Here is a 12,709-nt window from a genome sequence, read left to right as displayed (position 1 = left end):
GGAGGGATTACCTAATCGCATCAAGTACGATCATTATCAACACAGTTTTGTGATTATTTTGGGCATGCAAGGTCCATTTATTTCGAGTTTTTCCCCCCTCAACCTTTGAAAAAACATTTTCAGACACATATGAGATTAAATTAATTTCAGGCAAACTATTACCATATTTGCACCATTTATTTAGTAGTCCACCAAGAAACCCTAGACAACTCCTGTCTGGTCTCAGCACAAAGTCACAGAGACAAATAAGGTCATACTGGGACTGTAGGCTCAGAGTATGGTTGGACAGTGCAATGGCCTAACTTTCAACAGCAATGTTAAAGTTACTACAAGGAACTTTCTTTTCTTTCTTGAGGCGGTCCCTGTGGACAAAAGCTCCAGAGTCTCTTTAGAAAACCTCTAATTTTACTGCAGCAGCGCTCTGACAGTCTGCAACGCACAGTCCTGGTTCTGGTTCCCCCATTCCTCTGGTTCCCCCATTCCTCTATTCCCTACAGCAGGCCCGACAATACAGCATGGGCCTCCAGCACCATGATGTCATCTGATATTGTGACAAGCATGAAGGATAACTATATAGAAGTTGACAATCTTCTCGCTGATGGTCTCATTTACTGCATAATAGGTATAGGTTTAAGTATAGGTCATATAGAGGCATTGGTATTACATCAAGACAGTTTCATAGCCACCCAGTAGCTTTAATTTGAGTGAATTTACAGTATGTTATATACCATCCCATGTTTCCTCACGATTTACAGGAATCATTCATTTCATGGGCAAAAATACATTCATAAATAATGATGTGTAATATGTAATACAAACAACTGTTTTTCGGCACCTTACACAAACATCCGACTACAAAGAGACAATCTTTGGAGATACAAATCGAATGACATTTCTAAACGCAATACGTCGTCTTCCGAGTCAACCGTTATTATCTTAATTGCATAGCACGCACACTTCAAGCTGCTCTACTTTACTTAAGTATTCTGGATGATTGAATTGTCCTCTCATATAGAAATTGACACAATTATGGTACGTATAAAGGGCGTCTCTCATTTTCCTCTCCAATCTTCTTCATTGTCCCGGCTGAGAGCAGCGTGGTAGTGATTCAGAATGGATTTCTCCATCTTCGTGATTCGAGTGTGTCTAAATGCCCGGAGGTGAGTTTCTCTCCTTTTGAGTGCCTGAAGCGGCGATGTGATACACGACGTGGCATCCTGTTAAACTATTTGTCTGCTATTTGAGTGGAGCGTGGCTTGACACGCTCACTGGCTCTCTTGCAGAGATTGATACAAACGTGGAACCAGCAGACGGTTAAGATTAGCTTCGCAGAAAAACTCTTTACTTGCCTCTTTGTCAATTTGCTCATAGAAACCTAGTCATCTGTAAATCCAATGGCGTCATGAATACTCAAAGTTCAGCATCTCTGGTTTAAATGATCTGGTGAAAATACTAATTACTGATTAAAAATGATATATTTGTGATTGGAGCGATTGCCTTGTGTCACCTTTAGCCAAAAATCCTGTCAGTGCACCAACTGATAGATCCACTTTTTTGTAGCCTCCCCAATGATCTTGAGCCCAACCAGGTATTATAGCTCAAGGCTGTATTCAAATAGTGTGGCTTCTTTGTGCTGCCATTCGAGGGCCAATGCCACATTGGGGCGAAGCATGCCCTGGGATTTAATAATAACACTAAGAGCACCTGGGAGGGAGAGGGGGGCTTGTTGAGCTTCACAGCCATCTCAAGTAGATAGAGGATCGAGTGTGTGTGTGTGTGTGTGTGTGTGTGTGTGTGTGTGTGTGTGTGTGTTGTGGAGGGTTGCAATAACGTCAGACAAGAGCTGAGAGATTAAAGGGATAAATTGTTAATTTTGAGGTTTCTATGGGGACAATCTTTCCTCTATCACTCTCTCTGTCTGTCTATTTAATCATGTGAATACTTTAAGGTAGTTTTTGTATAGTTAAGTTTGCCCCCTGGGTCTCCAGCTGTCTTATTAGGACAGACTGCAGAGGTGGAGGAAAGCATTCATTTGGTGTGTTTGTGAATGACAGCGCTAGAGGTAGGACTGTAATACGATGTAATGACGGCAGCGATTGCTCTGCTACCGCCGGCGTTCCTCGCCGCTAATTCATCAGACATGCACGGCTCGCCGGGCCGAGGAAGCTTAAGAGTGACTCACTTTTCTCCAGCTCATTTGAATCCCACTGTCATAAATACACTGTACATATCAGTATTCCAGAGTTGTTGTAATGCGTTTGGTCTCTTGGTAATCATTTAGTGGGTACGAATTGGTCGGTCAAATTAATGACGTGAACAGACGGTTTTAGGAATTTACATATCACTGTGGCCAATGGATTGAACATTTTTTTGTTGCTTGCATTCACTCATAATTTATTCATATCAAGGCAGCAGCACATTCTCAGGAAATTGGTTTATTGATCGACGTACCTGTTGAGTGAGCATTGAGATCAAAATCATTTAGTTGCTCTCAATACATCATTATTGTGAATTAATTATTATTGCTTTTTCACTGTTTCAAGATTTAAGCCCAGAGAAACGATATATCAACGATATATGAGATTCATCCAAAGTTAAAAAGGCTTGGATAGGAATCAGATTGTAAAGATGGATGAGTCACAGCTCCCAAAGGTGAAGCTAAAACATCTTGAATGCCCCCTGGTGGTTCGCAGCAGTATAGGTCATTAAGACTGCCTCCTCCATGTTAATGGATGGGACATGAAAGAAAGAAATGTACACTTTATTGATCACCATGGGGAAATTCTTCTGCATTTGACCCATCCTTAGTTATTAAGGAGCAGTGGGCTGCAGTGAAGCGCCCGGGGAGCAACTGGGGGTTCAGTGTCTTGCTCAAGGACACTTTGACATGCAACTAATGGGGAGAGCGGGGATCGAACCAGAGACCTTGTGGTTACGGAACGACAGCTCTCCCCATGAGCTACAGCCGACCCTCAAAACATAGGCCAAACAAAAAAATTACAGGTTAAACACATTGTCCCCAAATATTAGGTTCTTATCATGCTCATGTATGTTCACGTGTTCTTTTTTGGTTTTAGTTTGCTCTTTGATGCTATAAAACGGGGGTGTCATTGTCATGTCATCATTGATAGCTATGCCCGACAGCTGTGCAGATGGTGGTTCCGTACATTTCCGTGTGGAGGGTGTAGTGTGTGTGGAGTGTGTGTGTGTGTAGGTGTGTGTAGGTGTGTGTGGAGTTTGGGCTAACGCTACCAACACAGCACTGAAGCCTTCAAAGCTAAAGCGGCATCTCGAGACCAAACATCAGCGCTCGTGGGAAAGTCGGTGGGATTTTTCAAGAGAAAGTAAAATGGGCTCCAGAAGCACAAAAGGTTTGTCGTGTCACTGACTCCAGCTGTCTCAGATATGAAGAGCAACTTTTGGTTCTGCCATGCAAACATGAAGACTGCTGAAGCATATCATTTGCAGATTATAAGGCTATATTTTCTTTTGCACATTATTTAATTTTATTTACGGTTTATTTAATTTGAAACATAGTATTTTGATTATCCATTTTATTACCACATATCATTTATTTAAATTTAAATGTATCAGTTTTTTTGAGTCCCTCCTTTTTTTCTCTAGTAAAATCTATTTCTTAGTTATTTTTGTGTTAATAAGCCTGGCTTGAGCCTTTACATTAGTTATTGTATTAGCTTGATTTGTCCAATGAATTGTTCGCCTATTGGGCGTCTTGTTGTTGTGCAGGTTTACATACACATGATGAACACATGTTTTGATGATCACATTGTGTCATGTTTTTGCTTCTTCAAATGTAAGTAGATATGATTTAGTTATTGAATACAAATCAAACTCAGAGGGAGATCAATTAGTTAAACCAATACGGTGTTACTATTTGAATGGGACCCGGGCCACTTTGTACTTGAAAAGTTGGGGCCCGAGGTCAAAAAGGTTAAGAACCCCGGTTATAGAGGACACTCTTTTAATATACATGTTTAAAGCAACAGCTGGACTAGTTGGGATATGAGTATTCTTTCAAATAAGATTTATTGCAATCTTTTCATCTAACTCTTCACTAAAAAGCTGTTACGCCTGTTTCCCAAAATGTCAAACTTTTCCTTTCATACCTTAATTATTTGAGTTGATATTTGACTCCTATGTATATATTTATATTTATATATGTCAAGAGTTTTTTTTTGCTTCAGTACAGCATTAGCTTTGTATTGATGATGTAAACATTCCTTTTGGGAAATATGTTATCAATAGGATAACTTGTTTTTTTTGTGATGCACTGGCTTTACATAATATGGAAACCAATGGCCGACACAAGATCGGCCTTTCTTTTGAAAGCTTGCACTAAAGGCAGACTGCAGGACATGTACACAAGAAGTGGAGGAGGAAGAAAGTATTCTTATTGCTCGCTAAGTGCACAATGGTTCTGAAGGAACATGCCACGAGTGAAGGATAGCCATTTCCCACAGACATTCAAAGGAACATTACATCGTACTGATTTATTAAGCCCGACTCGGGAGGAGAGATGAGGACCATGAGAGAACAAAGCAGCGAGAAGATGTGAGAACAAACACTGAGGAAGGAAGGAATCAAACAGGGTCCGGATTTACTGCTATTTCTGACCTGACCACTTATTCTGCAGCAGTGAGAGAGTTGAAGCAATTAGCTGATTCATTTAAGATTAGCACACTTTCATTATTCTATCTGTGAGCGAGTCAGCGAGTTGACTTGGTATCAACATATAGTGTGAACCGTTCATGTTTATATTATATTACAAGAGGGGTGTCAAACTTCCAGAGAGAAATATTAAGATTAGCTGAAATTTTCCCCAAAATTTGTTTTGGACTTGTTTTTTAAGATTAAGATATGATATTAATCTTAACTTAATAACTTCCAGAACGTCCTTAATGACATTAAGTCAACTGCTGTCAGCCTCCTGTTGCTCGTGTGGATGCTTACACTCTGTAGTGACGTGACGTTCCATGATAATCATACATCATATGGAGAGTAGCGTTACTATTTGCAATGGTCCTTTTATTTTATTGGGACTATTGTCTCCATGGTGCTTATTAGCTTGCCGCATGGAAATTACTTTGTTAAACATTACGAAGCAACCAAATATTAAGAATAGGCGAAAGTCTTTGACCCATGCATTCAAAATAACTTATTATTGAGATCAAAAAACAATGACTGGCAGGCTATATTTCCTTTGGGCTCGAGCGGCGCAGAAGAGAAAAGTGAAGATAAAGTCTGTTCAAGGCTCCGTTTGTACACCCGACATCAGGGTGATCTGTTCTGGGATCAGAACCCCGTCATAAACGCCACATCCTTTGAATTTGACTTATCCGTTCATACATTGGCCATCAAAGCAATTCAATTGCTACATATAATTACTTTAATTTTCTAGTTAGGAGGCAAAATCAAAGCATAAAGATGTTATCTTTAGTTCACCTTTAATATTTGCCAAGCGGTGCTTAAAAGGGCAACTCGTTTTGTTGCTTTAGCTATAAGACCAACAGCACTCTGATTAACTGTGGTGCTCCGAACACCACTGCGGCATCTTCTAAACCTAAAAGAAAGATTGACTTGTAGCATGAGGAGGACAACTCAATTTAGTTGTCATGGAGTTTAACTGCTTCTTGTCTCAATGCGCAAGGAGGAAACTGTTGTTCTACACAAATACAAAACAGGGAGGAGGAAATGTATAGTTTGAAAGAAACAGGAGAAGAAAAAGAACGATGGGCTCAAGCTGTCAGCGGTTCCACCACACAGAATGCATACAAATCAAACATGCCCAGATTTGACTGTGTTCCAATTGGGAAGCCAGAGATGCAAAGTTAGGTGCGAGAAAGACCCACCTGAACCTCAAAAAGCCAAAAAAGTGTGAACAGGAAGAGCTGAAATGTGTGGGTTTTTTATGAATATGCATAGCACATGTGTAACTTTGCAGAATCTAAATCCAGCTGTCAGTTCGGTGGGAGGGGAAGCGGAGCTCTCTTTTTCCTCTTTCGTTTTTGATGCGTTTTGATGTGAGATCAGGCCACGGAGCAGCGGTCGGTCAAAAATAATTCCGATGAAAAGCCAAAAGATGCAAGACTTCCTTCTCTGCGAATCATCTGTGAGAAGATGACGACAGCAAGAGAGACACCAGTGGCTCGTCGGTGAGCATCTGATCAGAGGAGCGCCTGCCAGCCGCCGTCGTCCGTTTGTCACTTTTCAAACCGGACGGAGTTGCCGGATCATCCCGTGGCTCCACGGCCTGCCGCGACTCTCTGAGACTGAGTCTGTCCTCAGTGAGTCTGATGCCAGAACAGCTGCTACTGACAGCACGACGGGGAGAGTTCATTATTCATGAGGCAGTTTAGTTGATCTGCAGAGCATTCGCTGCTCTATTGGACAACGGAGGGGTTTCCTAAATGTGTGAATAAAGTCTGTTGAGCCGGACGTGGCTGCCGAAAACAAAGTGGACAGACTTTGGTCCTGCCAGTGGTAGCTTTACATCGAGTCTTTTTACATTGGACAGTTTGGAGAATAACTTGGTGATTAGAATGTTAACATGATCTATAGAAATGAAATATATGAATAGTTGTAATAAATGACAATTACATGTAATAAGTCCAAGTTTGAAATTGAACGTTAAATGGACTTTTTATAGCCTCTTTCTAGTCACCCGACCACTCAAAGCACTTTAACGCCACGCGTCATTCACACGCTCACACCCTATTCGTGCACCGATGGCAGGGGCCACCATGCGAGGTGTCGCCAATCGCACCACACCTTCGGGAGCAATCTGGGGTTAAGTGTCTCTCCCAGGGACGCATCGGATCGAACGGCAATCTTCTGATGGGAAGACGGCCCGCTCTACCTATCTGAGCCACATCGGTACGGAGGTATCACAGGTTGTAATAATGTGGTAGATGGAGGCTGATGATGACACATAGCGGCCGCTCGGAATGTCGACGATTGGAATTACAGTCTGAAGGCGACTGTGGGTCAGTGGTTAGCAGGTCCGTCTTTCAATCACGGGGGTTGGTGGTTCAATCCCCGCCCTAGTCGATGTGTCCTTGAGCAAGACACTTAACCCTGAATTGTTCCCTGTAGCTGTGTATGAATGTAACATGATTGTAAGTCGCTTTGGTATAAAAGGGTCAGCTAAATAACATGTAATGAAGGTATATTACGATCCTGTTTACTTCACTGGTGCAAAACCCCAGAAGAACAAGGACACGGACGTGCTACTTTAATCATTGAATGGGGTGATGACGCACTGTATTCCCAGAACTGATGAACAAGCCGACATGGGAGCTGTTGTTACATTGTGTTGTTGGGAATCAGGATGGAACGCCTTGTACGTGGAACGCAGTAGGAAGGGATTAGATATAATGTATCATGTGATCGTTACTTTATGAGTTGTCGTTCTATATATTGACGTGTGTGTTACAAAGTGTAAAGTGTCTAAAGTGTCGCAAGGCGGAGAAGTCGGGTAGAATCTGTGTAATAGGCGGCAGGGGAAATAATTACTCAAAGATTGGAATGGGATTTGGAGTAGAAAGAGAAAGGGTTGTTGGTGACACAATTCACAGGATGGAGATGGGAATGAATTTAAAACTGGTCAAGAGGGGAATTAAATGTAACGTTTTCACAGAGGACTTGTCTGTTGTCTCAGCGGCCACGGCTGAAACATTTCACGACGCCCCCAGTCGGCTTCATCAAGGCACCATGAACCAGCGCTCGGAATATTAGCATTTTCTTTCTCTGAGGAGCCTGCTTGCTGCCAACGGCTGCCGCTGTGCGGGATGCTGCAGAGAAACAGTTTCAGAGATTCATGAGGAAAGCAACTTCTGACTCAACCGAATAACAGATACGCTCCTATTTATGCATATTTGTCATTGCTGTCATTTTTGTCCGTTCGGGATTATTTTGAATTAAACCACTTCCATTTCAAATACATGCCGGATCAAGGTCCCTGTCCTAATTTGTTATTTGTGGGGAGATTAAAAACAGTTGGCGAGTAGCCCGTTCCCAGCTGTGTCTGTCATTTTATTATTTATTACATTTTAAAAGATGTTATGTTGTAGTGGCAATTGTGTACCGTTTGTCTTTATTGTTTTCCTTTTCTCTGGTGCGCGAGGTGAGCTTTGGAGAGCGAGCTGTACCCAGCATGCACATGCGCATAGCACACTATTAATACACAAGTCCCGCAGATCTCAAGTTCACGCTCGCCACGCTGCTCTTGCTTCCATCCTCAGCAAATAGAGTCGATCGGACGAACAGCTGTCAAGAAAGTCCAAAGACAGACGGAGACTCCGTCCACGGCAGGTCGACGTTGGTCGAAAAAACTTTAACAATGTTAAATAGAAAATGATTGAAGAGCCTGCGCAGCTGAGTTTGGTCGTTGTAAATCAGCGTTCAAGTGTCATCCGTCCTCCTCGTCCTCCCCGCCCCATATTTACGCCTTCTTTTCAGCAGCCTCGTCATCTCTGTACTCACATTAAAAAGCATGCGGTAGTCAAATCTTTGGTCTGTGTTCAATCTCCGCCTGTTTGCTTTCCTTTCATACTACGGCAGCAGCAACTTGAGTCTGCTCCTATCTGTTTATTTCAGAGCATCTCAACATGTTTTCAGTCACGCATAACCTCGGGCTCTGTTGCTTGGAAAAGCTCCAGATATGATCAGCAGCTGTCAAGCTAGACGTTCAGACAGGGGAGGAGCGTGCCAGCCGAAAAACGTTAAATATGCAAACACGGGCTTTGAGGCGTTCGAGAGGGCGACGTGAGAAAGGAATTAAGTGTGGGCATGCGGCTCTGTTTGTCTTGCCGTGAGGCTCTTAGTTTAGTTTAGTTTATTGGATGATGACAAAGACGAGAGAGAGCGAGAAATACTATAAATAGATAGACTGACCAATTCCATCACATAATAATAATCACAGACATGTACACTGATGCTATAGCATCTGGATGGGCTTGTACACGGAGAGAAGTGGATTATGGGTAGACGCCCCGCGGAGAGGGTTAAGGGTCATCGGCCGTCTACTGACGAGCACGAGCGCGCCATCGACTTCAAGTACACTTCTTGATCTTGTAGATTATTTCATAACACTCCGTTACAGTAATTACTAATGCCCTTTACGTTGGTCACAGGTCCGGATTAGAGCTGTGAAGGGTCACCTGACGCATAGTGAACACGCATAGTCTCTGTCCAAGCCCTGACACGAGCCTGAACCCGGTTGTAAGCGCACATGTTCTCGGTATTAAAAGCTTTCTTCAACATAAGTATTCTTCTTTGCAGTAACAGACATGTGCCGGCCCATTCATAATCCAGACTATAACATGATGTAACATTCAGTTTTCCATATGTGGCCACCTGTTGTTGGCTGAGATGCTTGAAATACTACAGTTTTTAGTGGTAGCTACTAAATTGATTAACATTAACATCAAGATAGCGTAATTCATAATTCATCCTGTACGTGCAACCTGGAAATCAAAGAGACAGTGAGTGCTATAAATGAGAAGCCTGCTAATCTCACCTGATCGTTTAGCATTCAGGCTTTATGAGTGCAGGCATGTTGTGGATGGAATCCGTTATTGGAACACAACCCTAATCTTAAATCACGAAATGTTCTGTAACAACAGATTTCAATTGTTTCCCAACAATATATCCTTGTGGTAACTACATAATTATGAAATCTCTTGATGGTTCGGTGGTAAAATTAGGGCAATGACGAGACTCACCACACACACACACACACACACACACACGAGATGTTTACTTCATTCACCAAAACCCAAAAAGTATTTTTATTGCCTGTTCCTAACCACCCGTGGGACAAACAAAGATAATGAGCAGAGACACGGTTGAGTAAAAAGACGGCTGGGGTGTGTAAGGGGGGGGGGGGGGGGGGGGGGGGGGGGGGGGGGTTGCATAGGGCAGACTGCACATGCTCCCTGAGTTAACGTCAGGTTGAAAGGCGGCCTCGCTGTATTATTTTTAGTTACTGCTCCTAATCGATATATATTGCTGGAGGAAATGAGAAAATGGTCAGTCAATGATGACCTTTCCTCTGGATCTATCATGTACCGGGATGGTGAAGGAAGTCCGGTACATGATGACCAGAAGTGACACCTGTTGAAGCGATGGATGGGGGACGGGGTGTGTGTGTGTGTGTGTGGGGGGGGCGGGGACAACAACATTTCGTTAAAGGCTGAGTATTTCATTTGAACCTTTTTTTTGTCAAGTTACAGGAAGAAAGATTAGGTGGACGGCTGTTTTTCAATTCGACAACTGATGGATAAATGACCAAGAGCCACAGACAATCTTTACTTACTTACTGATTCATTTTAAAGACACACTAATGGAACGTGTTTTGGCTATAGCAATGCCTTTATTTACACGTCTGATGAGACAACTGGCGAAGTAAAGTTAAACTGTTTAGGATGTTGGCAACACTGCTCAATATTTTGGAAAAAAAATGTTCATCTAAAAAGGGAGTCTCTCTATAAACATGTGGATTAAATCTTCCAATATGTCAACTGTGCGCATTTTAATGGGCCTGTCTAGAATGAAAAACACTTTTTAGTTATATGTGACGCAAATATCGAAATATTTTCTGATTTAATTTAGTTTTAGTTGCTTTAGTTTTACCCAACACTATTCTTTTGTTTAGGATTCATTGGTCGGTTGGTTGGATGTAGACGGGGGCCAACTTTGACACCGGAGACCGCTGTTCACGTCTTTTCTTCTGTTTCTCCTGCCATCACCGTGATCTTGGCCTAACCAATCGAGTAGTAGTAGTTGTTGCCTCTATCAAACCACAGCTTAACTTAAGGAAAAAGATTATGTCTCTCTCTCTCTCTCCCTCTCTCTCTCTTTATATCCGTGTTTTTCACAAACATAAACACATTTTTATCTCTAATCCCAATGTTTGATCGGAGTTGTGTCGACGTGTAGATGAACCATTTCATTCGTCCTCCTCACATCATGAGTCGGGTTGTTTGTAGGAATGTAATCTATTTATTTATTCATATTTTTTTAACCTCCATATTTTTTTCTCCATACTTTTATTTTTCTCCATCTCCCTTCTGCGCCATAAGAGAGAGAGAGAGTGAGAGAGAAAAGTGTTGTGGGAGCAAGGGAGAAAAACAAGGGGAGGCATTATAAATGTGTGGGAGGCTGCCGGAAAAGAGGAGGAGGAGAATCAGGAGGAAGTCGTGAAAGAAAAGGATGATGAGGGCTAGTGAAGTATATTAATGTGACGGCTGTGTCCAAAACACTTTTTTTCAATATTGTTTTTTGTACTCCCAGCCAAATCACATCATGATCTGATGTTATTGTTGTTTGTAAATGAATGTTTTCGAGCGAGCTGTAATCAGAAAAGCTTTCTTTCTTTGAAAGCAAGAAATATCCCGAAAGCAAAAACTCCTTTCTTGTTGGCCAAACCAGCGAGGCCTCTCTGGGTTATGATTTATTAAAATTGACATTTTAATAACTAAAAGCTATAAAGGGAGCTGGTATGTGGATTCATTAAACTCAGGATGGAGCCAATTTCCTATGCATAGCTAAGCTAATTGGCTTCAGAAATTGCTCAAATACATTGAATTGGTGTATATCTAACTGCCATTATCTGATATCACATTTTCATAAACACTTGACAGTTGACTTATACTGCGTGTGTGTGTGTGTGTGTGTGTGTGCGTGTGTGTGTGTGTGTGTGTGCGTGTGTGTGTGTGTGCGTGCGTGCGTGCGTGTGCGTGTGCGTGTGCGTGTGTGTGTGTGCGTGTGCGTGCGTGTGCGTGTGTGTGTGTGTCTGCTGTTTTGGGGGTCTTGGCCATCCACCAGATGGGCAAACATGTTGGCACTGAACCCAAAAGAGACGACAACATTTAAGGTCGCATCAGTGCAGTCCTGTGTTTGTTTTCGCTATGGCCTTTTACCGAGCCGTAAAAGGTTGCATGTATTCACACACACACACACACACACACACACGCACACACTCTGTACACAGATTAACACAAAAATATGTACTAAGCTACTCATATCCCACTTGTTTACATATTTGGCAACCTTCCGAATATCTTTCAGTTTTCTCTTTCTCTTCACTAATCCACATTTCTCTTCACCCCCCCACCCCCACCCCCACCCCTCCTCACCCCGTCTCTCAACAGTGTCTCAGTGTGTGTTGGCACTGGGGTGTGGACCCCACTATGAATTCGCCATTGAGGAGTTCTGCCTCGCCAAATTCAGACTGGACATGCAAGAGCTGGACCAGAGACACTGGTGTAGCTGGGAGGACACAGTCGAGTGAGTAGAATAAACACTCACACACACACACACACGCACAGAGAGAGAGAGAGACGTCCAAACACAAACAGATTAACTTTCCAGACAAATGCAAACAACATAATGAGCTTTCCATTTAACATTTGCATGAGGCTGAATCAGCAGTTTAATTCTATTTGCTAGTTGTAATGCCGTAAGAGCATCAAAATGCCAAAAAGCGATTGTGGCTCGTTACCTATTCAGCATGTAGATCGTCACACATCTCAAATATGACCTTTATTTATTGTGTCTGTCACGTGACTAAGATGAACATTTAAAGAAAGGCATGTGTTCGTTCCTGTTCTGGAGATCTATAAAAATCGGCCCAATGTTTTGGTCACCTTCCAACAGCTGAGTAGATACCCGGTGAGAGACAACGGAG

At 42.4% G+C, this 12,709-nt stretch overlaps 1 protein-coding gene across 1 annotated transcript in view; it reads left to right on the top strand.

Moving 5' to 3' along the window:
- The window catches only part of ramp1 (receptor activity modifying protein 1), a 54,204-nt gene that overhangs the window by 22,264 nt on the left and 19,231 nt on the right, over window positions 1-12,709 (top strand). The window contains exon 2 of the mRNA XM_034561921.1: window positions 12,174-12,309. Within this exon, the coding sequence (XP_034417812.1) occupies window positions 12,174-12,309 (136 nt within the window). The remainder of the gene's footprint in view (window positions 1-12,173; window positions 12,310-12,709) is intronic.

Source organism: Cyclopterus lumpus, chromosome 21 (assembly GCF_009769545.1).
Source record: "Cyclopterus lumpus isolate fCycLum1 chromosome 21, fCycLum1.pri, whole genome shotgun sequence".
In the NCBI taxonomy this organism is placed as follows: domain Eukaryota; kingdom Metazoa; phylum Chordata; class Actinopteri; order Perciformes; family Cyclopteridae; genus Cyclopterus; species Cyclopterus lumpus.
This window is presented reverse-complemented; position numbering and strand designations above follow the sequence as displayed.